The sequence below is a fragment of the Rhincodon typus genome, chromosome 20, assembly GCF_021869965.1.
Source record: "Rhincodon typus isolate 14 chromosome 20, sRhiTyp1.1, whole genome shotgun sequence".
Classification (NCBI taxonomy): Eukaryota; Metazoa; Chordata; class Chondrichthyes; order Orectolobiformes; family Rhincodontidae; genus Rhincodon; species Rhincodon typus.
The window spans coordinates 36,271,797-36,292,301 of NC_063351.1; the positions used below are offsets into that span (position 1 = coordinate 36,271,797).

At 39.7% G+C, this 20,505-nt stretch overlaps 1 protein-coding gene across 1 annotated transcript; it reads left to right on the top strand.

The window, feature by feature from the left end:
- Positions 1-7,478: 7,478 nt before the first annotated feature.
- Positions 7,479-20,160, top strand: kcnk18 (potassium channel, subfamily K, member 18). Its single transcript, XM_020532944.2, has 3 exons — positions 7,479-7,770; positions 8,015-8,170; positions 19,325-20,160. The coding sequence occupies exons 1-3, from the start codon at positions 7,479-7,481 to the stop codon at positions 20,158-20,160; spliced, it is 1,284 nt and encodes a 427-aa protein (XP_020388533.2).
- The last annotated feature ends 345 nt before the right edge of the window (positions 20,161-20,505 follow it).

Below are 20,505 nucleotides of genomic sequence, written 5' to 3' on the forward strand. Positions count from 1 at the left end.
GAGATCTTAAATATTAAAGTCAGGAGGGGAGTATCCTTTATCTCCAAATAATTTTAATTATGACCAAGGAGGTTTCCAAAATGTTCAGAACATACAACTGATGCCCTGAGGATGTAGTAAAGAAAATTGGCACATTAGTTTTCCACGCTGTGTGAACTGATAAGATGTCTCATCACTGCTGCTTCAAAAATAAATTGTTTCTGCTCCTGTTGTTCTATTCTTTTCTTCCCCATAATGGTTAATTTTATTTGTAGTTTACTGATTTAATGTGACAACGGACATGGAGCACGTCCTCATAAGAAGTTTCACAGTGATAGGATGAATCTTTGACCTGGAAAGCCAGTTCTCTGCAGCAACAATGATTTCTCCAGAAAGGCTTTCTCTCTGATCTTTGGCTCCTTGATCTTTTTGTTTTCTTTTCACCTTTACCTCAGGCTATGACTCAAAACCTTACAGTCTTCCATCCTCCTCAGCAAGTGAACATCCTGCTGAAGATGCAGTTCCAGTGACAGCATCAGGACTCTGTCCCTAATTGAATAGCAGGCTCACAGCAAGTCCCATTACAAGCATGGGACCCTCTGTTCACCATGACAACCCAAAGACCATGATAAAATTCAGGCCCCTTTTCCCAAAGATTGATGAGACTGGAACTTGCTATCACAGGGGTATTGAAGGCAAGCAGAATAAATGCAGATGAAGTAGAAATGGAATAGGAGGATCTTGCAAATAGGCTTAGCTGAAGAGGAATAGGAAGAAGCTTGGGTGCCGCCTAAACAATAGTGTAGACCATTTAGGTCAAATAGTCTGTTTCTGTGATGTTATGACCATATTTGGTTCTGTATCATTGTTCAGGAATTGACTGTTTAAGGAGCATCAGTGTGTGGTAAAATACATGGATTTGTCAAACATCATTCCATATGACGCTAAACTGAAGGTCCATCTGCCCGTTGAAGTCGATAAAAGATCCCATGACACTATTTGTAAGAAGAATTGGAGGTTGTAACATTTTAGCACTGGCAATGCAATAAAATTTTACAGAACAAACTTGCTCATTGTTTCTCCCATTTGCCGTTTATGGGATACTTGGACAAATTGATTGCAATGTTTTCCTAAAATAACAACAGTGAGATGTCCTGATGGGTTGAGAAGGTGCCATATAAAGGAAGGTTTGTTTATTAGATAGTTAACACTTTCATCTCTAAGTACATGTTATGTCCAAGTCTGGCAAGGCTACCCACTGATCTGGCAGTAATTTTCACTGTGCATTGCACATTTGCTTCATGAGGGAAGATCAAGACTGAAATGTGTTCAACCAAGTGCACTCACTTGTCTTTACAAAATCCTGAACCTGAGGAATGTTACTTAAAAGTGAACGAGTTGTAATGATTTGGTAGCGACTTGTTCACACATAAAACGAATTATAAACTAATACAGGATGAAGTGAGTGTTTCACTGGCGCAGTTTATCAAATTTCTTCACATTCATGGTTAATTCTGAATGGGACAAAGTAATGACCGTCAGATTCTCCGTCCTTTAATGCTTACAGCTGTGAGAGTTCTTCATGATACTTTAACTTACAGGAAATATGTGGTCAGAACTGTCAGGCAACAGCCTCTGAAACTCTAAAGTAGAAATAGGCTTAGCAATGTCTTGCATTAGTGCTCATAAAAGAAATATGAACCCGATAGTGCAGCATCGCACCTTGTTATATTAAAACTTGGTTGCTCTGAGACAAAGCAAAATGAAACAGCCCTGCAAGATGTTTTTGCACACTGTTAGCTAAATGGCTGTCCCAATAGTAATGCTTTCAATTGTTCAAATTTAACAATTTCATTTCATTACAACGGATTAAAGCTGCATTCAGGAGAGCTTTAGGAACTTTAGGTGTAGATTTCAACCTTCATTCCAACAGGGTAAATTGAATGAAACCAAAGAATACATTAAACTATGATCATTTTTCTGCAGATTCACAATTATCAAGCAGCAGACCAGAGTGGATACAAAGGATACTCATGTCCAAAAAGATTACTCTTTAAAATATGACTCTATCACACTACTTGTAATTGAATAGGATCATTGATCCCGATATTTATGTGAGGTGCATTCAGAGTGGGATGGGAGGAGTTCAGGAAGGAAATGCAGGACTATGGGTTTCTCAGCCCTCCTGGAGATGATATTTGCCTGTTGGCTGGCAAAGCTTGTGGCATGAGACCAAAGTGAGCGAGGAGCAGCTAGAGAGGCACAAGGAGCATGATTCTTTTAGTGGTCTCTTGTTGATTGATTTATTGATTGATTTTATTGTCACGTGTACCTAAATATAGTGAAAAGCTATGTTTATGTGTGGTACACACAGATCACAGCAAGCAAAGGATGTACAGATCACAAAAGACTTCGAGGAATACAAGTACATTGCAGGTACATTATTTGAGGCTACAGCCCAATTTTGCAGTCTGATAATGGCCAGAAAAAACCTGTTCCTGAACCTGCCTATGCGCCTGTTCAGACTTCTGTATCTTCAGCCTGATGGAAGAGGTTGTAGGAGGTCATTACTAGGGTGGGATGGGTCTTTGACGATGTTGGCCGCCTTTCTACGGCAGCGAGCCATGTAAATGGAGTCCATTATTGGAAGGTTGGCTTCTGTGATGGTCTGGGCTGTGCACACCACCTTCTGTAGTTTCTTATGGTTCTGTGCAGAGCAGTTGCCATACCAGGCCATTATGCACCCAGACAGTATGCTTTCAATGGTGTAACTGTACAAGTTGGTAAGGGACATGCCAAGTTTGGACATGCCAAATTTCCTGAGTGGCCTGAGGAAGAAGAGACGTTGTTGTGCCTTCTTGACTGTCGCATTTACATGGGAAATCCAGGACAGGTCGTCAGTTATCATCACTCTGAGGAACTTGATGCTCTTCACTCCCTCAACCTCAGTTCCGTTGATGTAGGTGGGGGTTTGTTCTCCTCTGGTTTTTCTGGGACAGTGGGTCAGATTGCATTTAAAATAATACAGAGAAATTCTATTTAAATGGAGGCAGGCAGTATATATAAACACCATCACTGCCAACCCACCTCCTCAGTGTGGATGAGTCACTCTCTCCCCTCCCTTGCCCACCCACTGCCTACCTTTATTACAACTAGAAGTGGGCAGATTGGAAATGTTAAAAATTTTGCACCCAGATCCTCTCCTTCCTGGTGATTTAAGACAGCATTGGAGAGTGTTTTTGAATAGCAATGGTGTATAGGGATATGGGGAAAAGGCAGGAAATTGGCACTAGGTAATAATGCAGACACTATGGCCTCCTTCTGCACCGTAATAATTCTGTGATTAAATTACTGCAGAGAATCAGGCAGGAAAATGGGATGGCTCTCAAAAATAGGCAATGGGCATATGGCGTGTGATTAACCACTGCTTGTTCCATTGCTTCATCCTCACATCCAGCCGGCACCAATCATGCTGACCATTGGTTGGATTCCTTATCAGGGTGGACAATATCATGAATGATTAGTGTTACTTAAAGCTATCAAACACTTTCAGTGAGCCTGCACCTCCTGAAGGGGAGATGCATTATGGTTGGAGCAGATAATGGTGCTTTTGTCTGAAAAGAGTCTGCCTTTTGAAACAATAGGAAAACCGGAGCAAGAATCTGCTCTAAGATTTCCAGCTGCTGTACTGGGAGGCATAGGTGAAGAAGTGGAAAGGAGGGAAGTTGACCTGTATCCACAGTGGGCCAGGAGGCTTTCCAGACATATAGTCAAAAGGTACAAATAACAAAAAACTGTGGAGGAGAATATCAGAAGTCAAACCCTGATGACCTAGGTTCACTGCTGTGGGAAGTTCAATGACCTGATGGTCAAGGTCTGTGAATGCGTCTTCAAGTGCTGTCCAATATCCTGTCATCTACGCCAGTAGTCTCACACGCTGCTCAAGTTATCAGACATCCATCACTCACTTACCAACCAACTCCATCAATTAGGACTCATACCTAACATCCAGACACTTCAACTCATCCTCATGCCCACAGCTGGCATACACCACCAGCTATTCAGCAATGACAACCACCTCACACAGACAGGTTACAACTCACTCACTTACACACTTGCCTATATTTTGCAAGACAAGCTGACACACAACCACAGGATACAGAAACTAGCAGGACTAGGATCCATTCCCATAACCCCGTAGAGGAGACGTAGCAACCATTAATGAAAAACAGAGGCCTTAATCAGTGGCACTGTTGAAATTATTGAAGATGGCTGTGTCGTTATACTTATTTCTCATCCCACATCATGTTTCCCTTTCATCCCACAATCTCTCTTAACTTACAAGCTGGACACAGATTTAAACTTTACCCTTTCCCTTTAACCTTGCCATTGTGCCAGACGTACATGAGTTGCAAACCTGTTCAGGCAGTAGAAGAACACCAAGAATAATAAAGACATAGCACCGCCAAATGATTCTACATTCACAGTCCCCAGTTCAGATACTGACAGCACATACACCCAAGCAGATAGGTTACAGGTGCATGTTAAGGCACTTGCCTTTAGGCAAGTCAGTAGAGACAAGGATAGTTGAAGTGTCAGCAAGCTGGAGGATGAAGTTTAATACATGATCCACTTCTTCAGATTCGGTAAGGTCTTTGATGGGACATCACGCAGAAGAATGTCGATGATCATGCACAACAAACTGTTTAGACTCCAATTTAAGATATTGGAGAGCATGGCACAAAGCCTGTGGCCAAAGCCAAGAAACAAGAAGAAACCCAGCACCAATTGGAAACATTGTGCAGACCTTGCTGCCCATCCTGCCCTGCAAGGAAGTAGTGGTTACCTCTTTTTGAACATTTATGGACCCAACGTTTTTTTTTCTTTATTTTTTTCTTTATTCATTCATGGGATGAGGGCATCGCTGGCTAGGCAGCATTTATTGCCCATCCCTAACTGCCCTCAGGGCAGTTAAGAGTCTGATGCAGTGTCTGATGGGCACCAGTGCAGCTTCCATTGTCACACAGGCATCAGACATCCAAAGTCTAAATCTCAGCTAGAGGGTGATGGGTCTATGGAGCTCATTGCTATGGAAGAGGGTAGAGGCCAAGTCATTGAGTCTCTTTAGGACAGAGATAAATAGATACATAAGAGGATCAAAGGTTATGGAGAGAAGGCAGAAGAATGCGGTTAAGAAACGTAACAGCCATGATTGAATGATGCAGAATTGACGCAGTGCCCACTAACTTACACAGTCAATGGCATGTGGCATCGCAGGAAAGCCTGCAATTCCAGCAAAACTGAATACTCTCAAATCTTTCTTGTCTTTTCCGAAAAAAAGGAAATGTAGTTAATTCACTTTATAATCCTGCAACACAGCAATGCAAGCTTTAAGATGTTGCAATATCTTTACTCAGTCCGGGAAGGAATCTGACACATAAATGATCAGAGCCTTAGTCACCTTTGCAGTCATTGGTAATGTTGTGGTAATGACCTCCTCCAAGATTGTGGCTGCAGCATCGAGGAGAATTGCTGCCTCTAGACCCTGGGCAGTTCTGAGAGCAATTCTCTTCATCCTCCTTCTCCCTCTTTTAGAAGTTTGTCATGTCCTGCATAGCCTTTGTTCATTTTCAAACTCTTAGTATATTCCTACTACTACACTGAAATCACAGTTTGGGAGTAATTGGTTTGTTTAGAAGCCATGAAAACAGCACAATGTCTTTCAGCATCTATTATACCACTCATGATAGACTTTTGCTACCGGAAGCAACTACAGAAAACACCAGCTCCTTTCAGTCATAGCAGTAGCCTATAGCAATCAATCAGCAGTTCACCTATAAGTCCAACAGCAAAGTGTTGTGGATGCTAGAAATCTGAAATAGAAACAGAAAATAATGGAGTAATTCAGCAGGTCTTTCAGCATTTGTGGTGAAAGAAACATTTCACTTCATCAATAGTTGTGATTCAAAAAAACTCCAAAAAAGGCACTGTTGGCATTAAATCAATGTCACAGAGTGAGTAGTATCATGATCTGGTGCTCTGCATGTTTCTGGTTGACAATCACTGTGCTCATTTGCATCAATATGGCATGTAGCAAGCTTCATCAAGAACATTGGGACAGGCTTTTGAGCCTGATCATGGCTGGTCATCCACTGTATTGCCTATTTCTGACACTGTCTCCAGGTCCCTTTATGTTCTTGGTCTTTGGAAATTTGTCAATCTCTGTTTTAGACATACTTAATGTCAAAGCTTCCAGAGCCCTCTGGGGTACAGAGTTCCAAAGTTTCAGAATCCGCTGAGTAAAAAGAAATTCTCCCCATCTCAGTTCTAAGTGGTTTCTCCCTTGTTTTGGAATTATGTCCCCTGGACTCCCTTCCCTTGTCTATCCCTTTAAGTATTTTGTGAGTTTCAACAAGATCATTTCTCATTTGCAGGTTTCAACAAGACCATTTCTCATTCTTCAAAACTAGAGTGTACAGGTCCAGGCTCCCTAATCATTCTTCACAGGACAGTTCTGCTATCCCAGTAACAAGTCTGGAAAACCATCATTGCACTCTGTCTGTGGCAATAATATCATTCCTAAGGAAAGGCTCCAAAACTGCACCCAGCACTCCATGTGGTCTAACCAAGATTCCATACAATTGAAGCAGAATGCCTCTATTCCTGTACTAAAATTCCCTTGCGATAAAGGCTAACAATCCATTAGCCTTCCTAATTGCTTGCAGCATCTGCGTATTAGCCTTCAATGACTTAATGACGAGAATGCCCAGTTTCCCTCATACATTTGTGCAAGTAATGCATGTGCATTGTGGATAGCATGTTGACGCATAAGGGCATCCATAAAACAGGTGCCAATGAGCTCAGTTTCTTGTCCATTGATGCCTACAACACAGAAAATGACCACTTAGTCCATTGTTCCTGTGTCAGATCTCTTAAGGGGCTATCAAATCCCACTGTCCTCCTTTTCATCTCTTCAAGTATTTTTGCAATACTGTAAAGAAATTGATTAAGCAATTACATGATGATTTAAATTAGATTTAATCTGAAAGTAATTGAACTATTCCAATAGGACCTCTATTCCGATAATTGTATGTTCAGAATGAAAACTAATGTAGTGGCAGCTGCATTTTCGTTTTGCACAGATAAAATTTTGAAAATTGAAATGTGTCTATTGAACAATGAACACCACTGTTCCTAAACAGATTATGTAAAATTTCAAACCATATGGTGGCAGTGTACTACAGACAATCATCTACAATAACTGGTGGCTTCCCTACATGAAGTCTGAAGCTGCTTTCGGAGGGAACTTCTGCAAATATTCTTTTCACCAGCTCACATTAAAGCTGCAAGAATCAATATTAATTTCTAGTAAATGTTGCTATTAAGGCTGTTTGCTTCCCCTTGGGGGGCTGAAAGCCCAGCTAATTTGTTGACTGCCTTAAGTCCTTCATCACCATACGCTCAGTGGTTATTTTAAGAGAGGCACTCTATCTCGAGTAATGCGTTTAAAAGACAGAGACACCGCTGCAATTGACATTCCCCTTCGATTGCCTACTGCAAATAAGATGTCTGCTCCAGAGCAAAATCCTGCTGCAAAATGCAAATTTTGGAGTCTCAAAGTTCTGCATGCCATTATTCCTCATTTATTCTTGGTCTTCCTCTTGGTAATGTATGCTGTTTTTGGAGCGTTTCTGTTTGAGCAGTTGGAAAGCACCAATAAATCAGCAGAGAAGTATGACATTTTTTTGAATGAGCTGTGGGAAATTGCCAACCGAACTCATGATAAAGAAGGTATGCTGAATTTACCTTAGGTTAACTTGACTTTCAATTGTTTGAATAATTGCTTTTCGCGTGGTATTTTAATAAATCCTTCCTTAAATTTTACATCTATCCAAAATGAAATATTATAAATGCATGAGTTTGTTATATGTGATATCATCCCGCTATTTCAAAAATTCACTTTTGACAATCAAAATTGAGTTTTTAGAGTCTTTGCTAGTTATACCTGGGTATTAATGAATATAATTACTTGTAGGGATTGAAACAGCATCTGGGAAACTGTACTTTAAAGATAACATAAGGAAAAAACTGATGGATTTCCAAAGTTATTGGTCCACTCTTAATGAAAACAAAACTCAATGGAATTTTCTCGGGTCTCTGTTTTTCTGTTGCACCGTTTTCTCAACTGTGGGTAAGTTATTTGCTTCTAAAATGATTAGATGAAGTAAAATGCAAATTTCACCAAGGAATGTTTTCAATTGGATTCTAGTTTAATTTTCAAATATGAGCGTGGTTCAGAGTTACACCAGGGTTTCTGAGGTACCTTTGTGTTGAGTTCCAGTTCATTATATTTGATCACGCCTTTATTCAAGCCATCCCAGTTTAAAATATACCAATTGTCTGGCAACATCTATAATTAGTTTGTTTTCAAAAAATTGCCTTTCTTTCCTTTCTAAATGATCACAGTTTTGCAGTTGCAGCCTGTATTGGCTGTGCTGATATAAATTCTGTGTAAAAGCTTTTAAAGAAACGAGCATGGGGATAATGTCATCATGATAGAAAATTTGGTGCATCTTACCAACATTAGATAAGATAACATACATGCCTTTAAAACTGATAAACAGGAAATTAATGGCAATTTTATAAACATCCTAATCAATCCACTTTGTTCTTAGCTTCATCCGTCAGTAAATGCAGACTGAAAATTGTTGGCAATGATGTTGGACATATGTTTAAAATGAAGTACCAAGTTCATCATTCTGTTGCTAACCAATGGTTAAAATATCAAAGAGGGGACTTTGGTAAAAATCACTGCAAATAAATGTGCTGACAGTGGTATTTGATCTGAGTTTTAATTGCCTTATTCAAGTTGTCCTGGTGTCTTGTTGGCTAAATGTACAATTTATTGTGCATATGAGATAATGCAGATCAATAGTTCACAGAGTCAATGTTAGTCGGTATTGAGTTAATTGATGTCAGATCAGGTGGTTTAGAAAGGCAAAGGTAGGTCTCGACTATTGAGAATAAGCATCAGTGATAGCTATCCAGTCATGTTTGTTGGAAGGTATGCATGGACCCTGAAAGGTGGTAGGAATGGCACAAGCTCTGATTAAATGATCTGCATTGCTCCTGCTAACATTCACTGTCTAGGATCATAACACAAACAGCTTTTGATTCAGCTAAAGTGGGGCATTCAACACAAAGATAACCGTACCGAAACGAGAATATATGTCTTTTGGAAGAGAGAATATGTTATTTTAATCACATTCCCATCTTACAAGGATGAATTTCTGAATACACAGTTCCAGTAGAGGGCTTCTAGTATCAGTAAAGTATATCAGAATGCAAGGGATATGCCACCCTTGGTTTTCAATTCATTAAAACTAAGGGCGGAGGTTTCCATTAAAAATGCAAATTTGAGAATGAAATAATTCTCAAGGGCAATTAAGATTGGGGTATAAATGTTGATCCTAAGCAATGACAGCCACACCCTGTGAACAAGTGTCTTCAAAATCCTTGTTCTGCAGCCATAAGATATGTGTTGGGTGTGTGTGAGCTGCAATTCTCATTATGTTGTGATTTCTTACAAAAAATAATTTTAGGGCGATTTAAATCCTTTTCATTGCTGTCTTTGAAATCACATAACCATATTTATGGAGACACACAATTATCAAATCAATACATGTTAATATGAATTCAACTTAAATTTGAAAGATCACAACTAAGGATAAAAGGTATAAAACAAAAAACTACGGATGCTGGAAAACTGAAACAAAAATTCTATCACAAAAAGAGAAATGGATGGAGAAACTCAGCAGGTCTGGCAGCGTCCATGAAGAGAGAAAGGACGTTAATGTTTTGAGTCCAGTTTAACTCTCCTTCGAGCTGAAAGGAACAGAAAAATGATTTTTTGTATGCTAAGGACAGAGGCAGAGGAGGAGCAAGTGGACATATTATGATGGTGTCCAGAGCAAAAGACAAAAGCAGTGATAATGGTAGTAAACAAGTGAAGGAGAATGTGAAATGTTAGCTATGAAAAGAAGAATATGAGCCCACTCTCCTGACAGCAAAGCCCACAAACAAGACACAGCCAGGGGAGGGTGGGGTGCTTAAGAAAACTGGAGTGCCGAGCTCACATTCTGAAGTTGTGGAAACCAACGTTGAGTCCTAGGGGCCATGAAGTGCCTAAACAGAAAATAAGGTGTCGTTCCTCTAGCTTGTCTTCAGTTTCATTGGAATACAGTAGCAGGCCAAGGACAGAATATTAGCATGGAAGCAAGAGGTTTATTGAACTGGCCACCAACTGAAATGCCAGGTTCATTCCTATGCACAGAGTGGAGGCATACCACAAAGCAGTCACAGAGTCTACATTTGGTAAAGGAAGCCACATTGTGAGCAGTGAATATTGTAGACTGGGTTTAACGAAGTGTAAGTGAAACACTGCTTCACCTGGAAGGTGTGCACGGGACTTTGGACAGTGAGGAGCGAGGAAGGTGAATGGACAAGTGTCAAACCTTATGAGATTGCATGGGAAGGAGCCATGGGGAAGTGAAGAAGTGTTAGGAGCAATGGAGGAGTGGACCAGAATATATTGATGGGATGGTCCCTGCAGAATGCTGACACTGGAGGGGAGGGGAAGATGTGTTTGGTAGTGGCTTCCTGCTGAAGATGAAAGAAGTAGGAGAAAATGATCCTTTGAATGTGAAGACCGATGGATCAGAAATTGAGGACAAGGGGAGCCCTATTGTTGTTCTGGGAAGGGAAGAGCAGAAGTGTGAGACTTGAGTTGGACATCGTTGAGGGTCTTTTCAACCATAATGATGAAGATATTATCTTGTGCAAAAATAGCAACTATCACTTTCCTGATACCAATGTGGACTGGAGCCTGGCTAATCCCTCCAGCAGACGAGTTTGAGAACTGTGGGGAAGCACATCTTGTTTTAATGAATAAGTTTACCACTGTTGGCACTATCTGAATGGGAATCTCTGTTAAGTCCCAGCTGGTCATTTCCTACTAAGATGGGCTAAGGTGATTTGTTATCTGTTGGCACGAGGATCTGGACGTTTTATTCTATAAGCAAACCCTGAAGGTTTAATTGCTATAAGTTATGAATAAAATCCAAATGACCTAATTATTAAAAGAAATTCACAACCGTTACCCGTATTAGAATAATGTTCTTAAAGGATAAAAATACAGAAAATGAAACGTTATGATACAAGCAGTGAGTTTTAGCCTTTCAATAGCTGAACAATATTATCAAACTTAAATTGGGCCTCTCATTTTCATGAACAATTGATACCATAAATTTAGGATTAAAATTAAATGAAAGGGGTAAAATAAACATAAAAGGATCAATGCGATGTGTCTTTTTTCCTTTTGAATGAAAAGCTTTCACCAGTAAGGCCAACAATTTCCTTTAATTCTTTTAAATTAATTTTTTGGTACATTTTGAGTAATAATAGACTTACTATCAGTTGCCAACCATTTTAAAAGACTTATATCATAAAGTCTTACAGAATTATCTCAAAACAAATCACAAAATGAATTACTTTGAACTGGCTGGTTAGTTTTAAGGAAGTAATGCCACTGTGTAGTTTAGAGGACAATCATGTAATTTCAGTACAGTATTTGACTTGACTCCCTCAACACTATGTCAACAATGCCAACACTATTTTCCAAAGGCTCAATGTAATATCCACGGAGGAGTCTCAAGGTTTGAAGAGGCTTTGACTTATGGAATTTTTCCCTTGATTTTGAACATGTCTGAACGTGTGCACATCAAAGTGAAGGATGTGAAAGAACATTCTGTCATTCATGTCAGCTATTCACTCACTGAATATAGAATTGGTTAGATATCCAGTGCAAGTTCACTCTGAGGGGGTTGTCCAGGAATACTTATCTATTGTTTATTGATGTCAACATGACATTTTTCTTTTCTATTCAGTCTCTATGGCCTGTCCGACTGGGACTGGCAATTTGGTAGCTATTTTGTAATAAGGACACATGCTGCCTAGTAATTAAAATTCATCCAATACCCTAACAAATATCAAAAGAGATTTTCAAACCATAAATGGGGTCTGATTTCAAGATCAGCACCTAAATGAAAAACACATTATACCGAGTATTGAATCATCAAAGTCAAATCCACATTTGCACTTAGTGTAATCTCTACATGCAGCAAGCAGTATTCTTTAGAAAGAGGATCTTCAAATATTATCATATGAAACCTTAATGCCTAATGTGAAATTCTTTTGTTAATTATTTTACTGGAGGCAGAGTAAAATCCCCTTAAAATGGACATGGAAAAATAATGTAGATGTATTTGGAATAATATTTGAAGAATCTAATTCTGAAAATTTTCTTGGCGGTCAAACGTGGTGGTCTTTCAGCTCAGCATTGCCTCAGCATGGACCTCGAGCCATGAGATGATTCCAGAGCAGTCTCCCGACCTCGAGGTAAAACTTGGCATGTTCCAGAGGCTACGTGCTGGTGTGGACTGCGTTGGAACGCTGTTATTGTGAACATTTTATTACATTTTTTTCTAATTTATTCCTATAATCTGTAATGCTGGACTCTTTCTTTCTTTAATTTCTTTTCCCCCTAAGAATTTGTACTTAATAATCTGTTCTTAAGATGGTGCCATAAATGACGATATGGAAACCTTTCACTGTACTCATTTGAGTACGATAAAGCTAATTCTAATCCTAAATTGAAAAAAGGTCTCATTACTTTAAATGAACGTTTTTTTTCTCTGACTTAAAGTCTCCACTTGATTTCATTATTTAAAAACTCTACAACTAATAAACAATGAAATTCCAATTAAATTTTTCGAAAGTAGAAAAATTAAACCCAAGGATCAGTAGCACAATGCAACATCCACTAAGTTCAGAAAGCATTTAGCATTTAGAAGCCTTTAGGAATCAACTAATGTCAACAAATGTATCAAACTGGAATGAGTTCTCTTAGTATTGCAAATTTCTGTCAAACTTTTTTTCCAATTATCTTTGTCAAAGTATGTTGTCACAGAATAGAAATTGATTTAAGTCTGTATTTGACTGCAGAATGGTCCACTTCTTATGGCCACCCAATCATGTGGAAACAATTAAGGCCTCACATTCATCCCCCTAATTAATTAAAAGCAAAACTGGAATCAATGAGTATCGGGGGCAAACTTTTCGGTAATTGGTGTCATAGTTGTAGGAAGATGGTTATGGTTGTTGGAGGTCAATCATCTCAACTCCAGAACATCTCTGCAGGAGTTCCTCAGGGTAGTGTCTTCAGTCCAACCATCTTCAGCTGCTTCATCAATGGCCTTCCCTCCATCATAAGGTCAGAAGTGGGGATGTTCGCCCATGGTTGTACAATGTTCAACACCATTCGCGAATCCTCAGATACTGAAGCAGTCCATGTTCAAATGCAACAAGATCTGGACAATATCCAGGTTTGGGCTGACACGTGGCGAGTAACATTCGCGCCACACAAATGCCAGGCTATGTCCATCACCAATAAGAGACAATCTAACCACCACTCCTTGGCATTCAATGGTGTTACCTTCACTGAATCCCCCACTATCAACATCCTGGGGGTTACCATTGACCAGAAACTTAACTGGAATCACCACATAAAGACAGTGGCTACAACAGCAGGTCAGAGGCTAGGCGGTGAGTAACTCGCCTCCTGACTCCTCAAAGCCTGTGCACCATCTACAAGGCACAAGTCAGAAGTATGATGGGATACTCCCCACTTGCCTGGATGGATGCACCCCCAACAACACTCAAGAAGCTTGACACCATCCAGGACAAAGCAGCCTGCTTAATTAGTACTACATCCACAAGCATCCACTCCCTCCACCACCGACGCTCAGTAGCAGCAGTGTGTACTATCTACAAGATGCACTGCAGAAATTCACCAAAGATCCTCAGACAGCACCTTCCACAATCATGACCACTTCCATCTAGAAGGAAAAGGGAAGCAGATATATGGGAACACCACCACTTTCAAGTTCCCCTTCAAGCCACTCACTATCCTGACTTGGAAATATATCGCCATTCCTTCACTATCATTGGGTCAATATCCCGGAATTCCCTCCCTAATGGTATTGTGGGTCAACGCACAGCAGATGAACTGCTGCAGTTCAAGAAGGCAGCTCACCACCACCTTCTCAAAGCCAGGCAATAAATGCTGGCTTAGCCAGCGACGCCCACATCCCACAAATGAATAATAAAGAAAGAAATAGATGGCTATCAGTGCTATTTGCATTGTTTATGGGTATCTTGAATAATGTGGATTATTCAAGGGTGATGAGGAGGTGTGGTGAGGCATCAATAGTACATATTTTAATGCAATTTGAAGGCAGTCTCCACTTCTTAAAGGGAATATTCCCTTTAGCTGAAGGCAAATTTATCTAAGGACTGTGCACGATGGCAGGTACAGGAGAAGCTGATTCCTTCTTTTTTTTTGACACTATGGTGGAGTTATTGACAGTGGTGGTCAGCAGAGGAAGTATATCTTCTATCCAATAGGTGACAAGAAGTTATCAAGACAAACTAGCTACCACAAGAGGGGACAGTTGACAGAATGAGTCGGTACCAGACCAATAATCCAGCCCCCAGAACCTGGTTATAATGCAGTAATAAGGATCTCACAAACATAACTAAAGTAAACCTTCTAACTGATGATTATCACTCTGCAAAGTGATATAAATAGATTGCAAGGATGGACTAAGAACATGACAGATGACATACATACAAGAAAAATTAAGTAAAACAGAATCATTTTCAAAAAGTGAGAGACTAGGTAATCAGAGGGACCAAAGTGGTCCTTGTACATGAATTACAGAAAGTTACCATGAAAGTATAGCACACAATGAGGAAGTAATAAGGTGTGTTAGCTTTTGATTGGAGCATAAGGGCATTGGTGAGGCCGTACTTGGAGTACTTTGTCTAGTTGTGGTCTCTGTACCTAAGGAAGGACACATTAATTCCAGAGTAAGTGCAGTGAAATCTCACAAGCTTGCTTCATGGGGTGAAGGGTTATCCCATAAGGAGAGATTGAGTTGGGTAGGTCCATATTCTTTGGAGCTTAAAACAGTGGGAGTGATCTAATTGAAATATAAAATCCTTAAATAGCTTAGCACAGTACATGGGGTGAAAATTTTTCCTTTAGCTGGGTAATGTAGAACATAGGGCTACAGCCTTGGAAAAAGGGTCTAGTCATTTAGGACTGAAGTTGAGGTGATTTCTTTTAAAGTCAACAGGCTATGAATCTTTAGAATTCTCTACCCCAGGGAACGGTGAACTTTCAGTGTGTACATTCAAGATCAGGGTAAATGGTGTTGTATGAGCTTGCCGGCTCACTATACTGTATGAATTGCTGCTTATGATACAGATTTCTGCCATCATCCTCTTTGTGTAAAGAAACCACAGGGCCTTCTTGGTTTAGTGTGGCAGAGAAAATGACTTCCTGGTCTAACTAGAGTGTTTTGTAATTAATAAGCAATGTTCCCTTTAAGCTGGGCATCCAGCTGTCCTAAGGGTCCATGCGAATCGCCATTCACAACATTGAGTTACAGTTCTGGAAGTCACTTACTGAAGAAGGGTCCAGACCTGAAACGTCAGCTTTCCTGCTCCTCTGATGCTGCTTGGCCTGCTGTGTTCATCCAGCTCTCTACACCTTGTTATTCGAAAGTCACTCTTGCTTATATCTGCGCAGAAGAAGAAAACATAGCAGAAACACTGTTAATAAGATCTCATTTCTAGTTTCAGGTTGAATTGATAAGAAAGGCATTGTTAGAGAAACATGAGGAGGATCTGAATGCTAGGTCTGACTTCCTCACTAACTTGAGCTGGTCTGCCCACAATTCCATATGATATCATCATAGTGGATGGTGCTTATGGCACATTTCAGTGTTAATCCTTTCAGAGCCACACACAATAGATACATTTTTGGTTACTATGATAATTTAAGGACATGGGGATAGTGCAGGAAGGTTGCACTTCCTCGTAACTTCTCACAACACAAATACTGAACCACCTTCTGCTTTCTTGCAAGGTAAGGTCACGCACCTGGCCAGGAATGGACAGCCATGGGAAGAGAGCTACTCTTCATCCATGTGCTGTTGCCAGTTTAAGAACAAGTTGTGGACCTTGGTGGCAGGAGATCTATCAGGAGCATGGCAACTGGCAGGGCTAGTTAATAAGTGCTAAAGGGTCTAAAGCCATATTCCTTGCCTCCTTTCACTTAGATTTAACTATCATGTATTTGGCATGAAAAAAAGCCTGCTGCTATCTTCAAGAACAACAGATCTGTCTCTGCCTCAATTAAAGGCAAAACACTGCAGAAACTGGAAATCAGGCAGACACAGATTTATGACTAAGTCAACAGGCCAGGCAGCACCCATGGAGAGAAGAGTCAATGGGCATGAAACATTAACTCTGTTTCTCTCTCTACAGATGTTGTCAGACCTGCTGCGTTTCTCCAGCATTTTCTGCCTTCCTCTCTGTCTCTGTCTTGATCTGCATAGTATTCAGTGAGTAGAAGAAGACAGCAGCGCTGCCCAACAGAAAGATCACCCAATGTTGAGTTTCCAGGTACTTGCTTAGATATTGGCATTAAGCATATCTCAGAGACAGCTTAGAGAGATCTCCCCTAGTGTGCAGAAACAAAGAGAAGTAAGACAATAGCTCAGCAACAAATCTCCTGAGAGCACGAGATGAACTAACTGAGCACACAAGACAGTCACTATGTAAGGATAGTTTGTAGAAAGGGATCAATCCTGCAGTCATTTGTAAAATGAAGAGCTACTGAAGTAAATCATCTGGTTTGGTAAATTTTGAGTATCAATGCTTTTTTTTTCAGCCAGAACCATTTTTGCTTCATGGGTTTTATTGCATTGGCTATCTGGACTGGCTTGTGTTCCTGACAGGGATAAAAGGCAGTGGCTGAGGGGATAGCTCTTGTCACCCAACTATGGTCTAGTTGAAACAGGGGGAATGTTGAGTGCTGTCAAACTAAGAAAACATTATAATTACAGATAGGAGCAGCCCCGGATATCTCATCACTTTTAACTGCATGTTAATTACATTGTTAAGATATATCAATTAAGGATATTGATTAATTAAATACATAGGTCATTTAGAATCACTATAGTGCAGAAAGAGGCTATTCAGCCCATCAAGTCTACACTGACCCTTCAAAGAGCATCCCACCCAGAATCCAGCCCCCTTCCCTATAACCCTGTATTTCCTATGGCTAATCCACCTAGCCTATACATCCCTAGACAATACCGGGCAACTTAGCTTGGCCAATCCAATGCACATCTTAGGACTGTGCGAGGAATCAGGAGCACCCAGAGGAAACCAACAGAGACACGGGGAGAATGTGCAAATTCCACATGGACAGTCGTCCAAGGCTGGAATCAAACCGAGGTCCCTGGCTCCGTGAGGCAGCAGTGCTAACTACTGAGCCACTTCTAAAGAGAGATGGTTCTGCAACCAGTGGGCACAACAAGGACTGGAGTACATCATCTATCCCAAAACCAAACTTTAATTTAACTTTTGTAGATTTCCTTTTGGGTTTTCTTTCCTTGCAGTGTCCTTTCAAAGTGCTGTTTCCTGGTCATTAGTTTAATTTGATTTAATTGATTTTGATTTCATCAAAACAAGATAGATAGAGAGAGATGGTTCTACGACCAGTGGACACTGCAGGGGCAGGAGTGCAGAATCATTCCCCAAACCAAAATTTAATTTAAAATTTGTGATTTGACCTTGGTTATAGAGACAGCCATCTGATAAACTGGTTTGATTTGGTTCCTTTATTATGCATTATTTCAATTTCAGTAGAAAAGGCAGGTATGATTTCAACTTTAAGGGACAATCATCTTGTTAATTTAGATGAATTGAACTTATTAGTTTTCAGAAGTATATAAAGATGGCTGGGTTACTGGAGTGATAGGTAGATACATGTAATGCTGCATTCTGTAAAAAAACACTAGCACCAAGAAAGGGATGGTGTCCAGTTGCATTCTTCACCATCTGGCCTGGGATTCAATTAACAACACTAAGGATCATAGACATTGAGCATTGACTAAATGAAATCCATTCCTGTTGAGATGCAGAGATGATTTGTGATGGGGACTATGAAGGGTTGTGCACTTTCAGCCTATAATACCCTGCATCTGTAGGAATTCAGTAATGTTGGCAAATCTCAGCGTAGTTCCTTCCTGCTGGCTGATGAAGGTGATGAATTATTGCTACAAACATTGCATCAGTGACCTGTGAGATCACTCAGCTCACAGCAAACTGACTGCTGTTGAAAGCAACTAGAGGTACTTAAATTGAGAGCCATGGTAACTTTAATCATCACACAGTTGTGCACACTCTGGTGTTAGCTTTCAATTCTCATTGTAGCAAATAGGTTGGGGCTGCGATATCTCCCAATTGAACAAATACACTTTGTATATGTATTTCACACAGACTTGTCCACTCCAAAGTGCAAATCCAACGCAATACTTTAGGTCATTGATCTCACATCAGAACCAGAAGAATGGAGACCATGGAAAATCTGCTGAAAGACCACTGTCCATCACATTTCACACTGATGACAGACAGTGCCACAAATAAAGAAGTCTGTAAAACAGCATGGTTAATATTAGAGTGGAGTGTAACTTTTGCTTGGCCAATTCCTGCACTTAACTCCAAAACAGAAGTTCTTTGCTACATTCACTAATAATCTATGAAGTTTCAACAACCATATTTAAATTGCAAGTTGGTAGACTTGGCCTCATCCATATAGACCTGAACTTTCAAACTGAAGCCGCTGTACAGCATATCCTTTGTAAATTCACTCCTGATTTCACTGGAAATACCAGCCAAACATAGAAGCATCAAAAATAGGAACAAAATTAGGCCATTCAGTCTTTGATGGTTGATCATTTAATTCAGTATCCTGCTCCTGCTTCACCCCATACCCTTTAGCCCTAAGAACTATATCAAACTCGTCTTTGAAAACATTCAATGTTTTGGCCTCAACTGCTTTCTGTGGCAGAGAATTCCATAGGCTCACCACTTCCTGGGTGAATAAAATTCTCTTCATTTCAGTCTAAATTTCCTACATCCACATCCTTAGTCTGTCACATCAACTTTTTCACAAGCTCATTGGCATTGGCTATAGCAATTCAACATCCAAATATATTGCTTTATCATTTATATTTAACAGGATAACAGAACATCAGATTCCAGAAGACACGTAAAAGAAAACAGTACATGTATAGATATGGTAGTCTGAGAAACTGCCAATAGCAATTTCTACCGTCATGATGAATAACATATTCCTTTTCAATTTTAGGTTATGGTCATATCTCTCCTTTAACAGTAGGAGGAAAAATTGCCTGCATGTTCTATGCAACATTTGGAATCCCCATTATGCTGTTAGTCATCACCGATGTTGGAGACAAGTTGGCAGCTTTACTTTCCAAAGTTTACAACCATGTAAGAAAGCGGCTAAAAAAGAATATTTCTCCGCCACCATCAGCAACCCCCTCAACGTTGTCTTCATTCAAACAGAGCTTCTCAAAATCAGAAGCAAAATCTGCAATGAGGTCCATCTCTTTGAAAGGGGGCTCACATGTGATCATCACACCTATGAGCATAAAAAGTGTGTTGAACACACAGTCTTCGGTCAAAAAGAAATCTGAGCTGTTGAGAAAAACTGAAATATTCGAAAAATTAATTGTTCAAGAAAATTTTAATCAGAAGACTTTCGAGCTTTGCAAGAGAAGTCGAAGTAAGTCATGTCCCCAGCTGGATCTAAAGCCAGTTGAAGGTGACAGTTTTTTTCCATGTCTGGGACAAGAACTCGAAAAATTTGATGTGCCGATCATGATTATCATAGGTGTTATTATTGCCTACATTCTTTTTGGTGCAGGTATACTTTCAATTTGGGAAAAATGGAAATATCTCGATTCCTTTTATTTCTATTTTATTACAATTACCACTATTGGCTTTGGGGACTTTGTTCCTGAACATCCAAATTTTTTCATGATAATGTCTATTTTAATTATTACTGGTATGGCAATCATGTCAATGGCTTTTAAATTAACCCAGAACAGGATAGCCTTATGCTATCATGAAGTAAGTATATGGATCAATGGTGGAAAGAAGAACAAATTTAAAAGAATTTGAAGTCTAAGCCAACAATCATTCTGTATTGTGGTGAGAAATAATCGAACTGAGTTTCATTAATTATTTTGTTTTGCTTCTAAAGTTAAATAATGATTGACTAAACATATATAAATTAGGTTTGTAGTATTGAACAAATGTGTATCAGCAGGATGCAGCAGAAAGATGTATTAATGTGTACATTATGTGAGAAAATGTGTTTAAAATTATGGAGTTAAACTGCGTTTCTACTATTGATGTATATTAGTAATGAAACCTCAGCAAAATGAAACCTCCTTATAAATAAATGGATATTGCAAACATGTTTTTGCTGTATTGCTACTTTTATTATGTTATCAAATTTGGACA

Coding starts and splice junctions, on each gene's coding strand:
- kcnk18 (XM_020532944.2), top strand. CDS start 7,479: ATGCGTTTAAAAGACAGAGACACCGCTGCAATTGACATTCCCCTTCGA. Junction 7,771..8,014: donor CCGAACTCATGATAAAGAAG/GTATGCTGAATT, acceptor AATTACTTGTAG/GGATTGAAACAGCATCTGGG. Junction 8,171..19,324: donor CACCGTTTTCTCAACTGTGG/GTAAGTTATTTG, acceptor TTTCAATTTTAG/GTTATGGTCATATCTCTCCT.